We start from the raw sequence: 20,062 nt of genomic DNA on the forward strand, positions 1-20,062 counted from the left end.
TTAATACATTCTCCACTGCTTTGGTTACCTGATCAACACTGAAATTATTCAGAGATACATTCTTCTCTTGGCCAAATGCATATCGCGCCCAGACGTGGGCTGCATGTCAGAGCGCTGCCGGATTAGAATGGGCAGGTTGGGGTATGTCTTCTTCCTATCCACATAGCATTTCTCAATGAAATCCCTGACACCTTAGCTGCTCGGCAAGTGCTGGCACAAATGGATGTGAATCTCTCACAGGACTTGCTTCATTCTAGCTGCCACCATCTTCAATACTTCCAGTTTTGGGGGCCGGGAGTTTGGCCTAGTGGTAGAGTACTTGCCTAGCATGCACAAAGACCCGGGTTTGATTCCTTGGTACCTCATAGAAAAAAGCCGGAAGTGGTGCTAAGGCTCAAGTAGTAGAGCTCTAGCCTTGAGAAAGTCCAAGGACAGAGTTCAGGCCCTGAACTCAATCCCAGGACTGGCCAAAAAAAAAAAAAAAAAAAAATCCAGTTTTTGAATAGTTAATTGGCAATAAGAGTCTTAGGGACTTTGCTGCCAGGCTGGCTTTAAACCATGATCCTCAGCTCTCATCTTCCTGAGTAGCTAGAATTATAGTCATTCAGCCACTGGTACCTATTCTAATAACTATGATTGAGCTGGGAAACCAAAGAAGGTAAATCATACAACAAAGACTTGATTTGGACAGAAAAATTAGGTGGAAAGAAAGACCTTTGGGAATAATAAAAGGTAGTAAATATTTGAGAGATATACAAAAGAAAACTAAAAAAGCATATTCTGTAAGATGATTTGATTCTGAGATTTTTTCCCTTAATAAAAGTAGTGCTTATCAGCCAGGCATGGTGGCTCATCCCTGTAATCCTAGCTACTCAGGAGGCAGAGATCTGAGGATTGAGGTTCAAAGCCAGCCCAGGCACTAATATCGGTGAGACTCTTTTATCTCCATTAATCACTGGAAAATTGGAAGTGTCGCTATGGCTCAAGGGGTAGGGCAGTAGTCTTGAGCTGAAGAGTGCAAGGACAGTGCCCAGGCTCAGCATTCAAGTGCCAAGACTGACCCAAAAAAGTAGTGATTATCTATACTATTCTCTTTCTCTAGAGTACTTGAGTGTGTTTGCGGGGGGAGCCAACAACTAGTTTTATATAGAGAAATTCAAAATAAAACCTATGTATGTTACTTGTGAATCCCATACAGATACTCATTACTGTATTAGTGAATGTTTTGGTTTTTCCTTTCAGAATCTCCATGAGATGAGTGTTTGTTATAATACTTCTTGTCAAGAAGTTGATATCTAGAAGCAAAAGAAATTAACAGCTAGTAAGCAGAATTTTGAACAAGAAGGATTTTTGTAGTTATTGCATTAACTGCAACTTCTGTTGCTCAATTCTAAATCAGTTGCAGAAGAGAAAAGAAACTGCAATGTCAAGGAAACAGAGCCAGAAAGGTAAGACTGCATGTATTCTTGATTGAAAGAATAACAATAGCAACTTGGGAACAGAGTTCAGTTGTAGAACACTTGACTTGTATTCAGGTCCTGGATTTAATTGCTTGCACTATGGGAAATCAAGGAACAGCTTGGGTGGGGTAATGATTCATATGATAAGGAGTTTGCCAGCCAGTTCAAAGCCCTGAGTTCTAACCACAGTTATTGTCTTTACTCCAAATAGCACAGTTTTAGAGCAGTGATCTCCATTTAGGCCTATGTATCTAAAAATATTCTTGCTGGAAGTATAGTTCAGCAGTACAGTGCCTGCCTAGCAATCATGAAATCCTGAATTCAAAATCTTTCAATTACTTTTTCCTAAAAATGTTAACTTCAGTATAGCATTGGCCTTTTAAAAACTAGAGTATTTATTTTTATCAGTTTTGCCAGAGTTACAAAAAAAATATATTTAATTTTTACAAATTAGGTACTATAAGATGAATTAAATTTTAAAACATGTAATAGGCATTAAGTGCTTCAAATAAGACTGAACTAAGCCTAGATTTACATTTTGGTGGAAATGGAGCTTAAGAATTATTAGGACTGTCTCTAAAACAAACTCTAAATAGGATTGATTTTTTTTTTTTTTTTTTGCCAGTCCTGGGCTTGAGCTCAGGGCCTGAGCACTGTCCTTGGACTTTCTCAAGGCTAGAGCTCTACCACTTGAGCCTCAGCACCACTTCCAGCTTTTTTCTATGTATGTGGTACCGAGGAATCGAACCCGGGTCTTCGTGCATGCTAGGCAAGCACTTTAACCACTAGGCCAAACTCCCGGCCCTAGGATTGATTTTTGAACAAAAAAAAGGTGTATAAAATATTAATAAGAATTTTCCTATTCATTTATATACTTAATTTTCATTGGGTTTATTAGTTCAAATATTGACTGTCAATCTTGTTACATAATTTTTTGGGGAGGAGGAGCTTATCTTGGAGCTTGAACTCAGGGCCTGAGTACTGTCCTTGGGCTGTACCCTTGAACCACAGCACCATTTCTAATTTTTTCTGTGTATCTGGTACCAAGGACTCCAACCTAGGGCTTCATGCATGCTAAGCAAAGCACTCTACCACTAAGCCATGTTCCCAGCTTCATAGTGCTTTATTAAAAATTTTATGCTAGGAGGATGAAATCTGAGAATTGTGGCTCAAGCCAGCCCAGTCAGGAAAGTCTGTGACTTATGTCCACTAAGCTCCCCAAAAAGCTGAAAGTGGAGGTAGAGCTCAAGTGGCAGAATGGTAGAGCAAAGGAAGCTCAGAGACAGTGTTCTGGCTCTGAGATTAAGCCCCAGGCACAAAAAAAAAAAAAAAAAAAGTTTGTACTACCATTTGTTCTATAGTGGTAACTCATTTCAATTTTTTTTTCTTTTTTTCTTTTTTCTTTCTTTTTTTTTTTTTTCTTTGCCAGTCCTGGGGCTTGAAGTCCGGGCCTGAGCACTATCCTCAGGCTTTCTCAACGTTAGCACTCTACCACTTGAGCCATAGTACCACTTCCAGCTTTATCTGTGCTTGTGGTACTGAGGAATCAAACTCAGGAAGGACTTCGTGCATGTTAGGCAAGCGCTGTACCACTAGGCCATGCTCCTGGCCCCTCGAATTCATTTTTTAATAACATGTTTTTATTCAACCACAGAACATGTTTTTCATTATCAGTAATATTTGTAAATTATTAAGTAAATATTTATAAATTTAACTTGAATTACTTAAGCCAATTTCACTTACAATTATATTTTACCATTTAATTTATTTTTGTTCTGTTTGTTTATTTATTTATTTATTTTGCCAGTCCTGGGCTTGAGCTCAGGGCCTGAGCACTGTCCTTGGGCTTTCTCAAGGCTAGAGCTCTACCACTTAAGCTGCAGCACCAGCATTTTTTTTGCTATGTATGTGGTACCGAGGAGTTGAACCCAGGTCTTTGTGCATGCTAGGCAAGCACTCTACCACTAGGGCAAACTCCCGGCCCCTGGTTTTTGTTTTTTGTTGACAGTCCCCGGGGGCTTGAAGTCAGGGCCTAAGCATTGTCTTTGGGCTCTCTCAAGGCTAGAGCCCAAAGGCTAAGCCACAGTACCACTTCCTGCTTTTTTTTTTCTATGTATGTGGTACCAAGGAATTGAACTGAGGTCTATGTACATGCTAGACAAACACTCTTACCAGCAGGCCAAACTCCCAGCCCCATTGGTTTTAGTTTGTGCCAGTACTGAGGCTTGAACTCATAGTCTCATGCTCTCACTTAGCTTTTTCACTCAAGGCTGACACTCTACCACTTTGAGCTACAGCTCCATTTTGCTTTTTTTTTTTTTTTTTTGTCAGTCTTGGGTGGGGCTTGAATGCTAGGCCTGAGCACTGTTCTTGGGGTTTCTTAAGGCTAGAACTGTACCACTTGAGCCACAGTAGCACTCCTGGCTTTTTTCTATGTATTTGGTACCGAGGAATTGAATCCTGGTCTTTGTGCATGCTAGGCAAGCACTCTACCACTAGGCCAAACCCCCGGCCCCGCTGTTAACATTTTTTTTTTTTGTTAACATTTTTTTAATGAATAATTTATTGCTATAAAATGTGCCTGTTACAGGCTGGGAATTTGGCCTAGTGGTTAAAGTGCTTGCCTAGCATGCATGAAGACCCGGGTTCCATTCCTCGGTACCACATACATAGAAAAAAGCCAGAAGTGGTGCTGAGGCTCAAGTGGTAGAGCTCTAGCCTTGAGAAAGTCCAAGGACAGTGCTCAGGCCCTGAGCTCAAGCCCAGGACTGGCAAAAAAAAAAAAAAAAAAAAAAAAATGTGCCTGTTACAAATATAAACTGGAGATCTTCCTGTCTCAGTCTCCTGAATGCTGGGTTTTACACATTTGTGTTAACCTAAGGCACAATCCTGTTCTCAAATACATTCTTCATTACTCCCAAATTCTCTAACTTGTTTGTGATTTGTTGGACTATATCAGAAGTTTGTATAGTAGCAATATGATTATGTCACATTTTGTTTATTTATCCATTGGTATTCATTTGGGTTATTTCTAGTTTGAGCTATAAATAATTATATGAATAATTATAAACTATATTTGCTTAGAAGTATTTGTGTAGACATATGTTTGCATTTTCCTTATGCATATAACTATGTGTAAAATTGTTTAAATATTTAGGAGTCTGCCAGTTTCCTAAAAGTAACTTTACCATTCTATAATTTTATGAGCAGTACATGAGAATTTTCATTACTTGTCTTGGAGAAACTGACAGAATTATTATTGGCACAAATAAACCTTTTAAACAATAAACCTGAAAGGTTCTTGAAACCTTGGAATAAAGCATATTCTTTTTTTTTTCTGGAAACAGGAAAATCTGGTAAAGAGGCTGTGTGTGTGTATTTGTGTGTGTGTGTGTGTGTGTGTGTGGCGGGGAGTGAGGGGGAAAAGAAGGGAGAGGGAGAAAGAGAATATACTGGACTACTGGGGCTTGGATTTAGAACCTGGGCTCTGTCCTTGAGGTTTTTTGCTCACAGTTTGCGCTCTTCCACTTGAGCCATAGCTCCACTTCTGGCTTCTTGATGGTTAATTGGAGATAAGAGTCATGGATTTCCCTGGGCTGGCTTTGAACCACAATTTACAGATCTCAACATCTTGAATAGCCAGCATGCTAGGATCACAGGCACAAGCCACTTATACCTGGCTATTTTTAATAATTTAAGGAACTACGATATGCCTTTCTGTAAAGGCTATTACATTGTACCAAGGTTCTAATTGTTGCACATACTTGAATTTGTTTTGTTTTATTTTGTTATTTTTTGTGTGTATTACAGATAGACATCTTGGATATAAATATAACTTCAGGTCAGATGAATTATGAAAAATTTAACGCAGTATAATCTTCAGATTAAATGGTAATTTGTATACAAGAGAATTAGACTGTGTTTCAAAACTTGTCAAGATGTTTGTTCTAAGTTGTTTTAATTAATAAACCAAGTCCAGATATTTTGTTTTCCTTTCCTTTTTTTTTTTTTTTGTTGGTTATAGGGCCTGGACGCTATCCTTGAGCCTCTCTGAGTTCAAAGGTAGTGCTCTATCACTTGAGCCCCACAGCGCTCCTTCTGGATTTTGAATGTGTAATTAGAAATAAAAGCCTTAGAGGACTTTTCTACCCCCACTGGCTTTTGAACTATGATCTTTAGATCTCAGCCTCCTGAGTAGCTAGGATTATAAGCATGAGCCACTGGTACCCAGCCAGATATTTCTATATCCCTAGAGCCTTTACTTGATTTTTTTTTTTTTGCCAGTCCTGGGGCTTGAACTCAGGGCTTGGGCACTTTCCTTGAACAGTTTTTACTCAAGGCTAGCATCCTGCCACTTGAGTCACAGCACCACTGCTGGCTTTTTCTGAGTATGTGGTACCAAGGAATTAAATCCAGGACTTTGTGCATGTTAGGCAAGCACTTTGCCACTAGTCTATTCTCTTAGCCTTCTTTGAAGTCAGAAAAGCAATAATAAAAACCTGTGGTATTTATAAATATATATGTATTACATATAGCCTATTTTCCCCAGAATGTTCTTACATGTGTGCTATTTTTTAAAATTCCAAGATCCTCTCCTGGGAATTTGACCTAGTGTTAAGAATACTTACCTAGCATGTACAAAGACCCGGGTTTGATTCCTTGGTACCACATACATAGAAAAAGCCAGAAGTAAGCTAGGTGTGATACTCACATCTGTAAATCCTAGCTACTCAGGAGGCTGAGATCTAAGGATCATGGTTCAAAGCCAACCCAGGCACTAAAATGTCCATGAGACTCTTATCTCCTAACAACCACCAAAAGACTGGAAGTGGGGATGTGGCTAAAGGGGTAGAATGGTAGCCTTGAGCTGAAGAGCTTGAGGACAGTGCCCAAGTCTAGAGTTCAAGTCCCATGATTGCCAAAAAAAAAAAGAAAAAGCCGAAAGTGATGCTGTGGCTCACGTCATAGAGTTCTAGCCTTGAGAAAGCCCAAGGACAGTGCTCAGGCCCTGAGTTCAAGCCCAGGACTGGCAAAAAAAAAAAAAAAAATCAAGATCCTAATATAGGGAAATACATGATGATAAGAAAGCCCAAGCTCAAGAGTTCTTCCTATTCTTTATGAATCTAGTCATGGTGAATCTTGTCTAGTGAAAAGCTGGAACTGGAGGCATTGGCTCAAGGATAGATTACCAGACAAGATTAAAAGACCCAGGCCAAGTGAGAACACAAAGCCAGAGTTTAAGCTCCAATATTCACATGCACGCACACACACACACAGCCAGAAGTGGTGCTGTGACTCAAGTGGCAGAGCACTAGCCTTGACTAAAAAATGTCCAGGGACAGTACCCAGGCCCTGAGTTCAAGCCCCGGGACTGGCAAAAAAAAAGGTGGGGGAGAAAGAAAGAAGGGAAGAGGGAAGGAAAAAGAGACAGAGGGGGGGGGAATATATATATAAATACAAAATTGACATTTGTACCCTGGTATGCTGGGCTATATAGACCCTCTCAGCAATTTTTCTCTCTGGCTTAGAGGAGTTTGGCCTTTGGGCAGCATTGGCAGCACATTCAAGAGGTTGAGATAAGAGTGAAGTGAAGTATTTATTCCTCTGGTCTTTTCCTGAGGGATAACTGGCTTTTTCTTTTGACTCAAGGTCACAATAACAGTCTTTTGGTCCTTGTCCCTTGTGATGAAACAAAAATGAAAGAGCCATTTCTTTCTGTGGGTTGCACTTCTCACCTTTTAAGACCTGGGAGTAGTTATGCACATTGAATTTATTAGCTTAGAAGTTCTGTCCTAGTATGTGTATGTATACATATATATATATATGTATATTATTTTTGCCAGTCCTGAGGCACTGTCCTTGGGCACTTTTTTCTCAAGGCTAGCGCCCTGCCACAGCACCACTTCCAGCTTTTTCTGAGTATGTAGGACCAAGAAATCGAGCCCAGGGCTTCATGTATGCTAGGCTAGCACTTACCTCTAGGACCTTCTAAAGTAATCCCTTTATTTAAGCTAGTTAGACTTTCCAGGTTCAATTTTTATTTCTTGCTCGGATCCTCCCAGAAATAACTGCCTTATTGTTGTTGTTGTATTATGCCAGTACTAGAGCTTGAACTTGAGACCTAGGGGCTAGCCCTGAGCTGTTTCTCAATGCAAGCTCTCTACTACTTGAGCCACATCTCCATTTTCAGTAATTTGTGGTTAATTGGTGATCAGAGTCTTTTCACAAACTTTCTAATTCAGGTAGCTTTGAACCATAATCCTCAGATGTCAGTCTCCTGAGTGATTAGAATTACAGGTCTGAGCCACTATCTTAATTAGTATACCAGGTAAACTAATACTAATTTAGTTTGGGATAGTAATTCAGTGCATAATCAGTTTCAGTCAATTATATGTTTTCCTTACACTCTGTATTTTCATGTGTTGTTAAAGGAAAAAGCTTATTAGGTGATAGATAAAGGCTATTAATAATCGCTTTTTATAGACTCCATATACTTTGCATGTCCCTTTTATTTCTTATAGCTTGGTGGTTTGATTCTGTATTAAATGGATTAGGTGTATAGTATGTCTCTGCTCACTAAGTTGATTATGCATTTATTATATCTGCTCACTAATACTTCTTTTAGGTGTGAGGGAGTACATTAAAACATTCAAGTTTTAGGGCCGGGAGTTTGGCCTAGTGGTTAAAGTGCTTGCCTAGCATGCACGAAGACCCGGGTTCGATTCCTTGGTACCACATACATAGAAAAAAGCCAGAAGTGGTGCTGAGGCTCAAGTGGTACAGCTCTAGCCTTGAGAAAGTCCAAGGACAGTGCTCAAGCCCTGAGCTCAAGCCCAGGACTGGCAAAAAAAATCAAAAAAACATTAAAGTTTTATCATGTTGATCTGTAGTGATTCTAAGTGATTATAGATAGTACTTTGGCTGTATAGAATTTTCATTTTTCTATATTACATTTCCTTCCAATTAAAAAAGGTAATTGGGAGTGTACATATTACTATACATTTATATGGATGACGCAAGCTTAACTACTTAAATTTTTGTAAATATAGCTGAGGAAGTCTTAATAAGTGCTAGTATTTTTTTGTGTGTATGTTGGGGGGTGGTCATGGGGCTTGAAGTTGGCCTGGGCATTGTTCCTGAGCTCTTCAACTCAAGGCTACTGCCCTTCCCCTAGAGCCATAGCTCCACTTTCCATTTTCTAGTGGTTAGAGATAAGAGTCTCATGTTCTTTAATGCTGAGGCTGGCTTTGAACCTCAATCCTCAGATCTTAGCCTTCTAAGTAGCTAGGATTACAGGCATGAGCCACCGTATCCAGCCTAAAACAGTTTTAACAGTGGCAAAACAATTCGGAAACCACACTAGCATGCTTTTGTGTTTGTTTTTCAATCATGGGACTTTACCTCTGGATCTGGTTGTTTCTGTGTTTTTTTTTTGTTTTGTTTTTTTTGTTTCTGTGTTTTTTTTATATCCTTCTCAAAATGTCACTTTACTGCTGAGTTACAGGTAAGTATGGTTTAGGGACCAATAATGATATCATCTGGAAGTAAAACTCAAAAAACCACAGGATAGACTTGAACCACAGCCTACATCTTAGCTTAAGATTCTCTAGATAGCTGGGTACTGGTGGCTCATGCCTGTAATCTTAACTACTTAGTTTGAAGTCTAGGATTGTGGTTCAGAGCCAGCTTGGGCAGAAAAGTCTGAGACTGTCATCTCCAGTGAGTCACAGAAAAGCTAGAAGTTGCCTGGGAATGGGGCTTAGAGGTAGAGTGCCTAGCATGTATGAAGCTCCTGGGTTCATTTCCTCATTACCACATAAATAGAAAAAGCCAGAAGTGGTGCTGTGGCTCAAGTGGTAGTGTTAGTCTTCAGCAAAAGACGCTCAGGAACAGTGCCCAGGCCCTGAGTTCAAGCACCAGAACTGGTGAAAGAAAAAGTAGTCAGGTGTTGGTGGCTCATACCTGTAATCCTGACTTCTTAGAAGGCTGAGATCTGAGAATCATGGTTTGAAGAAGCCAGCTAGTGCAAGAGACTCTTACCTCCAAGTAACCACCAGAAAACCAGAAGTGGCATTGTGGCTTAAGGTCATAGAGTGCTATCCTTAAGCAAAATGCCTAGGGATAGCACTCAAGCCCTGAGTTCAAGCCAGAGGAGTAGAACAAAAAAGATTTTCTATTGGCCGGGAATTTGGCCTAGTGGTAGAGTGCTTGCCTAGCATGCATGAAGACCTGGGTTCAATTCCTCGGTACCACATACATAGAAAAGCTGGAAGTGGTGCTGTGACTCTAGTGGTAGATCTGTAGCTTTCAGAAAGTGCAAGGACAGAGCTCAAGCCCTAAGCTAAAAGCCCAGGACTAGCAAAAAAAAAAAAAAGATTTTCAAGATGATAAGCATACACACTAGAATTTTAAAAGCACTCTAGCCACTTTATGGTAGTACCCATCTGTGGTCCCAGACTTGAAAGGAAGGAGAGTCAGGCAAACCTAGACAAAATTAATAACCTGGTGATCCAATCTGAAAAACGAACTGAAAGCTAAAGAACTGGGAGTATAGCTCAGTCTCCCAGTCAAGCCCAAGGCCCCAAGTTCAATAGTGACAAAACACCCAAAATGTTGGTACCCAGTACTGACAAAAAAAATATGGTTGAGGGGCTGGGAAGATGGCTTACTAATAGAGTGATTGCCTAGCATGCATGAAGGCCTGATTTGGTTTCCTCAGTACCACATAAACAGAAAAAGCCAGAAGTGGTACTGTGACTCAAGTGGTAGAATACTAGCCTTGAGCAAAAGAAGCACAGAGACAGTGCCCAGGCTCTGAGTTCAAGCCTTAGGACTGGCAAAAAAAAAAAAAAAAAAAAAAAAAGTAGCTTAATATTGAAGCTGAGGGTATAGATCACTAGTAGAGTTCTTACTCATTGAGCATACATGCAGCTATTGGTTCAGACCTCTATACCAAAAAAGGTGAGGCTGATGGGAGAGAAGGAGACAGATAATTTAGTAATCATATAGTCACTGGTTTTAAAAAAAAGATTAAAATTGTATATTACACCAGGTGCAGTGGCTCATACTTGTAATCCTAGCTACTCAGGAGACTGAGATCCGAGGATCAAGGTTCAAAGCCAGCCTGGGGACCAAAAGGACCTGAGACTCTTATCTCCAGTAAACCTCTAGAAAATGGGAAGTGGGGCTTGGCTCAAGGGTACGGTGGGGGGGCCAGGAATTTGGCCTAGTGGTAGAGTGCTTACCCAGTGTGCACAAAGTCCTAGGTTTGATTTCTTGATACGACGTACCCAAAAAAAGCCAGAAGCAGTGCTGTGGCTCAAGTGGCAGCATGCTGGCCTTGATCAAAAAGTGTTCAAGGATAGTACCCAGGCCCTGAGTTCAAGGGCCAGGACTGGCAAAAAAAAAAAAAGTATAGGGTGGTAGCCTTGAGCTGAAGAGTTCAGGGACAGCACCCAAGTAGAGTTCAAGCCATGACCCACAATAAATAAATAAATAAAATTGTACATTACAAGCTGGGTACCAAGTGGCTTATTGCTATAATCTGTAGTAGCTGGGATCTGAGGATTATAGTTCAAAGTTGGCCTGATCAGGAAAGTCTGTGAGACTCTTATCTCTAGAAAGACAGAAGTAGAGCTGTGGCTCAAGTAATAAAGCGCTTTGCGGGCTGGGAGTTTGGTCTAATGGTAGAATACTTGCCTTGCATGGCACAAAGATCAGGTTCGTAGAGCCAGAAGTGGTGCATTGGGGATCAAGTGATAGAGCTCTAGCCTTGAGAAAGTCCAAGGACAGTGCATAGGCCCAGAGTTTGAGCCCCAGGACTGGCAAAAAAAAATGCTAGCCTTGAGCAAAAAAGCTTAGGCATCCAGGCTCACCTCTTGAGTTCAAGCCCCATGACTGGCACCTCCCAAAGTAGTATATATCCTTCTCTGTATAAATACAGAGAAACTAGATTAAAACAGATTAATTCATTGGACCTAGTTTTCTCATTAATTAAATGAACTTATCTAAGATTTTGTTTTATTTACATTATTTCTTGGGTAAATGATTCTTCCCTTCCCCCCCAGTTGTGGGGCTTGAACTTGGCCTGGACACTGTCCTTGGACACTTTTTGCTCAAGGATATCTCTCTGTCACTTGAGCGACAGCTCAAAAAGCTTTCGGCTTTTTCTGTGTATGTAGTATTGAGGAATCCAACCCAGGGCTTCATGCATGCCAGGCAAACATTCTACCACTAGGCTACACTCTTGGCCCCAAAGATTATATATTTAAAGTAAACTCAGACATAATTCTGATAATATAAATTTAGGTACACTGCCTCTTCAAGAATCTTATTGGGATATTGATAACATTAGCAAATTTAATCAGGGAGTTCACAGTCTAAAAATATAACACGTGTTGCAGTCTAAAAAGAAATTTCTTTTACTTCTTATTGTTATTGTTACTATAGTTGCAGAAACTTCCATCTTTACTCACATTCCCTCCCCCCCAATCTTTAGTGATAAATTTTATCACAAGGGGAACTATTTGCTTATAACTTGAAAAAATTTAATTTTGAACTTGTGGCACTTTTACCACTTTAAGCCACATTTCCTTAATTGCAACACTTTTAGAAGGTAGGAGCCATATGTGGAGCTGTATACATTTAACTTCAGTACTTGTCAGGCTAAAGCAGGAGGATCTTGAGTTCAAGTTCAGCCTGTACTTCCTTAACAACTTTAAGGCCAGCCTAAACTAAATAGGCCTTCTCAGACAATTTTTTTTTTTTTTGCCAGTCCTATGCTTGAGGTCAGGGCCTGAGCACTGTCCTTGGACTTTCTCAAGGCTAGAGCTCTACCACTTGAGCCTCAGCACCACTTCCGGCTTTTTTCTATATGTAGTACCAAGGAATCGAACCAGGGTCTTCGTGCATGCTAGGCAAGCACTTTAACCACTAGGCCAAACTCCTGGCCCTGAGTTGTTGATTTTTATAATGAAAAAATTCTTAGTTCTTCTGTTGTAGGAATGGTATTAATTACTTATGTATCAGGTTGTAAATATGTTCCTTCTATTTTTTTTCAGATTCATCAGGATTCATTTTTGATTTGCAGTCCAATACTGTACTGGCCCAGGGAGGAATGTTTGAGAATATGAAAGAGAAGGTAAGAGTGCCTATGTATAGCAAACTTCAATGTCACAAGAAAATCTAGGTACCATTACATTCAGTGACTATCACAAATTCATTATCAAGATGAAATTTCAATAACAAAACTGAATGTCACTAGCTATTAGAGCATGAGTACTAACTATATGGTTCTAAGGAATCAGAAACATGATTTTCTTCATACATATTAATATGTATATGAATTTTGAAATTTTGAATTCTGTGAAGATACTTAACATTAATTAATGCTATGACAAATAGTATTTGTATGACTAAATGTATCTTTCTTTCTTCCTTCCTTTTTTTTTTTTTGGCCAGTCCTGGGGCTTGAACTCAGGGCCTGGGCACTGTCTTTGAGCTTCTTTTGCTCAAGGCTAGCACTCTACTACTTGAGCCACAGGGCTACTTCTGGCTTTTCCTGTTCATGTGGTACTGAGGAATCAAACCTAGGGTTTTATGCATGCTAGGCAAACACTACCACTGAGCAACATTCCCAGCCCTGAACTCAAAATTAACAAGAAATCTCCTTATATATACTGAAAGTATCTAGAAAGAAAATAAAATAGCTGCAGGCATAACTAGCTCTTACTTAAATGTAGGTTTCAGCTATTTTTCACCAGAAGTAATTAGGTTTTCCTTGAGAAATAACCATGTTATACAGTAAGAAATGATTGTAAGATCTAGAAGAGAAGAAAGGTGTTATTATCTATAGGTGGTATAATAATTTACATGGAAACAGGGCCAGGAGGAAGCCCTGGGTTTGATTCCGTGGTACTATATACACAGAAAAAGCCAGTAGTGGTGCTGTGGCTCAAGTGGAACAGTGTTAGCCTTGAGCAAAAGTACGCAAGGATGGTGTCCAGGCCGTGAGTTCAAGCCCCAGGACTGACTAAAAAAAAGAAAACAAGGGGCCGAGAGTTTGGCCTAGTGGTAGAGTGCTTGCCTAGCATGCATGAAGACCCAGGTTCAATTCCTCAGTACCACATACATAAAAAAAAAGCCGGAAATAGTGCTGAGGCTCAAGTGGTAGAGCTCTAGCCTTGAGAAAGTCCAAGGATAGTGGTCAGATCCTGAGCTCAAGCCCAGGACTGGCCAAAAAAAAAAAAAAAAAAAAAAAAAAAACCAAGAAAAAGAAGGAAAACAATAAATAGGACTAAGAAGTTAAGCTAAGCATGGTAGTACCTACCAGTCATTTTAGGTTGCAGGAGGCTGAAGAAGGAAAATCATGGGTGTGAGGTTAAGACCTTTTCTCAAAAAAAAAAAAAAAAAAAATCACCAAGGTTGCTAGATTGAAAAGGAATGGGCATTTGTAATTTAAAGAAATGTACATCAGGCATGGTAGCTCATGCCTGTAATCGTAGGTACTCAGGAGGCTGAGATCTGAGGATCAAGGTTCAAAGCCAGCCCATACTAAAGAATCTGAGACTCTAATTAATCACTAGAAAATGGCAAGTGGGGTTGTAGCTCAGAGGTAGGGCAGTAGCCTTAAGCTGAAGATCTCAGGGACAACGCCCAGGCCCAGGGTTCAAGCCCCATGACCCACAAAAGAAAAAAAAAAAGTAAAATTTGTCTTTATATAATGAAAATGTATCCTAATGTATCTTATTCAGAATTTTTTTGTCAGTCTTGGGGCTTGAACTCTGAGCCGGGCGTTGTCCTTGAGCTCTTCAGCTCAAGGCTACCACCCTACTCCTTGAGCCACAGCACCACTTCCTTGTTTTTTTTTGTTGTTTTATTTTGTTTTGTTTTGTTTTCTAGTGGTTAATTGGAGATAAGACTCTCACATACTTTAGTACCCAGGCTGGCTTTGAACCTCAGTCCTCAGATCTCAGCCTCCTGAGTAGCCAGGATTACAGGCATGAGCCACCTTGTCTGGCTTCTTATTCAGAATTTTACTAATGGTTACACAGAATATTTTGTTGTTATTACTTATAGTGTTCTAAATATTGTTTTAGGCACTAAGGACTCACCAGCAAATAAAATGCAGACTGGAAATGAAGCTCAGCAGGAGGATGAGATCTGAGAATCTCATTTCAAAGCCAGCCTGGGCACAAAAAAAGTCTGTGAGACCCTTATCTCCACTTATCCACCAGAAAACCGGAAGTGGCGCTGTGGCTTAAGCGGTAGAGCAGTAGCCTTGAGCTGAAGAGCTCAGGGACAGCGCCCAGGCCCAGAGTTCAAGCCCCATGACCAGAAAAAGAAAAAACAACCTGTGATCCTCAGATCTTAGCTAGGGTTACATGTATGAGCTACCCGCATCCAGTTTCATTATGCTTTGTATGCACAAAGTAATTCATTACAATTTATATTAGCTTTATAAATTATCTTTGTAAAATTATATAGTTAAGTGATATAAAAGTGGGGGAAAAAATTCCCTTCTGGTACCAGGGCTTGACCACTCAATACATAATGTTGTTGCTTAGCTTTTCCACTCACAGTTGGCACTGTGAGACATACCTCTACTTCTCTCTTTTTCTGGTTAATTGGAAATAAAATTCTCTTACTTGACTACTTGGGCTGTCTTCAAAGTGTGAACCTCAGATCTCAGACATCTGAGTAGCTAAAATTATAGGCATGAGCCACTGGCACCCAGTTTGCAAAGTAACTGTTTGGGCAAAAGCTTTTAAAAAAGAAATCTGGGCCAGGAGTGTAGTCTAGTTAGTGGTAGAGTGCTTGCCTATCTTACAGGAAACCCTGGGATTGATTCCTTGATACCACATATGCAGAAAAAGCCAAAAGTGGTGCTGTGGCTCAAGTGGTAGAATGGTAGCCTTGAGAAAACTCCAGCTTTCAAGGACAGGGCTGGGAATGTGGCTTAGTGATAGAGTGCTTGTGTACCATACATGAAGCCCTGCATTCCATTCCTTAGTACTACATAAACAGAAAAGGCCAGAAGTGGCGCTGTGTCTCAAGTAGTAGAGTGCTGGCCTTGAGCAAAAGAAGCTTAGGGTCAGTACTTAGACCCTGAGTTTAAGCCCTTGCACTGGCCCAAAAACAGAAAAAAAAAAAAAAAAAAAAAAAAGCTCAAGGATAGTGTCCAGGCCGAGATTGATCAAGTTCCAAGACTGAGAAAAAACCACCACCAACAAAAAAACCTAAATTGTTTGGTTAGTGGTTCATTAAACTTTTCACTTTTCCTTACAGTGTGTTAAAAATGACAAAAACACGGATGTTAAATTAATACTTGATAGCCTAATACATGGCATCTATTTCTTGAAATGTTCTGCTTGAAGAAATCAAATTTTCATGTGCTGTTTTCACTCTTCTATTATTCCCAGTAAGATTGTTGTATATACTTTTGCTGACACTAGAAAGTGATAATATTGTTAAAAATGAAATGTCTTTTCTGTTATTCTTTGTAATATGCTTCAGCTGTCCAGTGACCTAGAATTAAACGACCTTGTTATTTTTTCCAGATAAATGCAGTGCGAGCAATAGTTCCCAACAAGAGCAACAATGAAATCATCTTGGTTTTGCAGCACTTTGATAATTGTGTGGACAAAACAGTACAAGCATTCATGGAAGGTAATCCTAGAGCAAGCTCGATTGCTTCCTTGCTTACTCACAGGTGCACGCCCGAGGTCTGTTCCTCCCCCCCCCTCCCTCTCTCCTTCTCTCCCCCTCCCCCTCCTCCCTTTTGTTTAGTGGAAGTTACTTCAGACTTATGGAACACTTAGCAAGCCAGTATTTCATGATGATAGAGTAAATCCCATGATAAAATAGCAGAAACTTAGAAACTTTTTTTTGCTAAAAGCAGTGATTCTTCACCTTGCCAAAACTTCACATCTACTTTGCCTTACCTCTGAGCCATTGTCTTCTGCTGTCACCTTAAATTTTATGATAGGACTGATGGGTAAACAGCTTGTTAGAAAAATCACAATTCTGTCCAGACAACAATGATTTTCTTTTTTGGTGCCAGTCCTGAGGCTTGCACTCAGGACCTGGGGGCTGTCCCTGAGTTTTTTTCTACTCAAAGCTGGCACTTTACCCCTTGAACCATACCTCCATTTCTGGCTTTTTGGGTGTTTAATTAGAGATGAGTCTTGTGGAGTTTCCTGCCCAGGCTGGCCTTGAGTCAAGATCCTCCAGAGTAGGTAGGACTATAGGCATGAGCCACTGGTACCCAGTTTAACAATGATTTTCTAATTTATGCCAAGGCCCTGCCTAACCAATCCTGAAATAATGAGCAGTGGAACCACATCTTTGCTCACATATTATTCATTAACACTATCTCATGCCCTGGTGTACTAGTTTTCTAGTTAAACCTAAAGATGTGCTGAAATGCTTGTCTTTTTCCACAATTTGCTCAGGCTTTGTGAAGAAATCTCTTTCCCTGCCGGAGCTGGTCCTCTGGCTAAAAATTTCAGAATCAGTAACATAACATACTATGACTTTTTGTTGATGTAAGATGTCTCTTTCAGCCTTAAAAGCAATTTATATCTAAAATGTAAGATTCCTAGAATAGGGGGCAAACTAAAAAAAAAAACAAAAACAAAAACACTTAATTACCTTATACAAAATGTTCTCTACTGGCATTTAATAAGAAATCATGTGGGGCAAGGAATTTAGCTTAGTGGTAGAGTGCTTGCCTAGCAAGCGTGAAGACGCAGATTTGATTCCTCAGTACCATATACATAGAAAAAAGCCAGAAATGGTGCTGTGACTCAAATGGTAGAGCTCTAGCCTTGAGAAAGCCCAAGGACAGTGCCCAGGCCCTGAGTTCAAGGCCCAGGACTGGCAAGAAGAGGAAGAGAAGGAGGAGGAGGCGGTGGTGGAAGAGGAAGAAGAAGGAGGAGGAGGAGGAGAAGGAGAAGAAGGAAGAGGAGAAGGAGAAGGAGGAGAAGAAGGAGGAGGAGGAGGAGGAGGAGGAGGAGGAGAAGAAGAATAAGAAGAGGAAGAGGAGGAGAAGGAGGAGGAGGAGGAAATAATCATGTGGCCAGTGGTATAAGGGACTTGAATGGTGTTGGGTTTTATAAAATGTGAGACTCTTTATAACAAAGGAGTGATTCTGTGGCTCAAGAACAGGTAGCAAATTTCTTTCTTTCTTTCTCTCTTTCTCTCTTTCTCTCTCTCTTTCTTTCTTTCTTTTTCGATCTGTTCTTGGGCTTGAACTCTGGGCCTGGGCACTGTCCCTGAGCTCTTCAGCACAAGGCTACCGCCCTACCCCTTGAGCCACAGCCCCACTTCCTATTTTCTAGTGACTCACTGGAGATAAGAGTCTCACATTCTTTTTTTTTTTTTTTTTTTTTTTTTTTGTGGGTCATGGGCCTTGAACTTGGCCTGGATTCTGTCCCTGAGCTCTTCAGCTCAAGGCTGCCCCCCTACCCCTACCCCTGGGCCTGGGCATTGTCCCTGAGCACTTTGGCCCCAGGCTACCAACCTACCCTGAGCCAAACCCTACTTCCTGTTTTCTAGAGGTTAATGGAGATAAGAGTTTCAGGTCCTTTCCTGCCCAGGTTGGCTTTGAACCTTGATCCTCTGATCTCAGCCTCCTGAGTAGCTAGGATTACAGGTGTGAGCCATGACACCTGGCAGGTGGCAAATTTCCTTCCTAGCCTACTGTCAGTTAGTTTGGGTGTGGCAATTACTCAAATATATGAGTTGAGTTTCCTTACCTAATGTACAAGAATACAAGGAAGAGCCGCAGATTTATACAAGTTTTTAGATTTATTGAGTTGAAGAGTATTTTCTCCTCCTCCTCCTCTTCTTCTTCCTCCTCCTCTTTGACATTCCTGGGGCTTGAACTCAGGTCCTTGGGCACTGTCCTTGGACACTTTTTGCTTAAGGCTAGCACTTTGCCACATGGGCCACAGCGCCACTTCCCGCTTTTTCTGTATATGTAGTACCTAGGAATCAAACCCAGAGCTTTGTGCATGCTTGGCAAGTACTCTACCACTAGGCTACTATCCTGGCCTTGAAGAGTGTTTCCTAAACTTCTTTCTACATAACTTGTTTTAGAAAAACTTTATTTGAAGCTGTTTTGTTTTTTAACAGTGATGTCAGGTTAAGTCTCCCTACTTTCATTTCCCTGAATTTGTAAATATGGGATACATGGGTCGTATTACTGTAAAGTGTTCTTTTGCCTACATCTTAAAATAGTATTGGTGTTTGGGTCTAGTGTATAGCTCTTTCCAAAGCACCATAGCTTAGGTAGTGTGTAACCTGGAGGGGCAGATATAGCATACTTGGTAGAAATCAGATATCTTTAATCACATAGGACATTCAGATAAAAGAATCTTAAAATGGCCAGGCTACATTTAGTCTCTTCTTGAAATACCTCAGTGGGGAGATTACATGGAAAGGGGGATGTAATAAGTAGGTGGATATTCAAAAGGGAGCATGAAATGATTATCTGGAAGATTGATTGGTTGGTTGATTGCCCAAGACAGGGCTCAAACTTGCTACTGATACTTTTTCTTATTGGCTGAGGTACCACTACCTGAGCCACCCTGCCAATCTCCAAAGATTTAGTCTTTAACTTTTCTTATTAGGAATTCTGGGAATTCTTAGTTGCAAAATACAGAGACTCTTTAAGTCCTGTTTGTGTATGTGGTAGGTGACAAAATCTGTTATTGATTTCATTTTACAGGTAGTGCCAGTGAAGTACTTAAAGAATGGACAGTAACAGGCAAGAAAAAGGTAAAAATAAATTTAAGAGCACAATATTAGAACCTTAAGGTTTGTGAAAAGTATTTGAAGAAAATATTTACCTTTGGTTCACCTGGCTAAAAAAAGTTGTCTTTTCTGGGTACCCGTAGCTCATGCTTATAATCCTAGCTACTCAGGAGTCCTGAGATCTGAGGATCAAGGTTCAAAGCCAGCCCACACACTAAAGTCCATGAGACTCTCATCTCCAATTAACTAGTAGAAAAGAAAACCACAAGTGGCGCCATGGCTCAAGTGGTAAAGTGATAGCCTTGAGCTGAAGAGCTCAGGGACAATTCCCAGACCCAGAGTTCAAGCCCTGTGGCCAAAAAAAGAAAAGTTTTCTTTGACCTTGAAATATAACTGCGTCTCAATATAGTCTCCCTGTGATTGAAGGGATGAATCAGAGTGACTTTGTCTTGATGCCATTCTGAATGGATACTGGACAGGGGTTAAAAGCACAATAGCATTTCAAGGAGAACAGAAGCTCCTCCAGGGAAAATGAACACAGTAGTCAAATCATAGATCAGCTAAAGTTGTTCAGGGTTTTTTTTTTTTTTTTTTTGGTATGATTTTGTTTTATGAGATGGAGTCCCTCTATGTAGCCTTGAACTTGGGATCTTCCTGTCTTCAGATTACAGGTGTGCACCACTGTGCCCAATTAATGCAGATTTTTAGGTCAGAAAACGGTGGTAATAGTTCCTAATACTATGAATTGTGACTTAAAGCCTTATGACGGCTTTTATTACTACAGTTGTTATGTTCCTTCCAGTTGGAGCAAATACTGCAATTTAAGTAGGTAGAAGGTACTTGGC

The 20,062-nt window shown here is 40.3% G+C and overlaps 1 protein-coding gene across 3 annotated transcripts in view; it reads left to right on the forward strand.

The window, feature by feature from the left end:
• The window catches only part of Spats2 (spermatogenesis associated serine rich 2), a 64,886-nt gene that overhangs the window by 19,822 nt on the left and 25,002 nt on the right, over positions 1-20,062 (forward strand). For 2 of the 3 annotated variants that reach the window (XM_090325239.1, XM_090325248.1), the window contains 4 exons: positions 1,243-1,448; positions 12,521-12,600; positions 16,019-16,127; positions 19,192-19,241. In XM_090325239.1, coding sequence (XP_090181365.1) covers positions 1,424-1,448; positions 12,521-12,600; positions 16,019-16,127; positions 19,192-19,241 — 264 coding nt within the window. In that variant the 5' untranslated portion in view covers positions 1,243-1,423. The remainder of the gene's footprint in view (positions 1-1,242; positions 1,449-12,520; positions 12,601-16,018; positions 16,128-19,191; positions 19,242-20,062) is intronic. The other variant, XM_090325258.1, reaches the window with a different exon arrangement.

Source organism: Megascapheus bottae, chromosome 2, assembly GCF_031878675.1.
Source record: "Megascapheus bottae isolate mThoBot1 chromosome 2, mThoBot2.hap1, whole genome shotgun sequence".
Classification (NCBI taxonomy): Eukaryota; Metazoa; Chordata; class Mammalia; order Rodentia; family Geomyidae; genus Megascapheus; species Megascapheus bottae.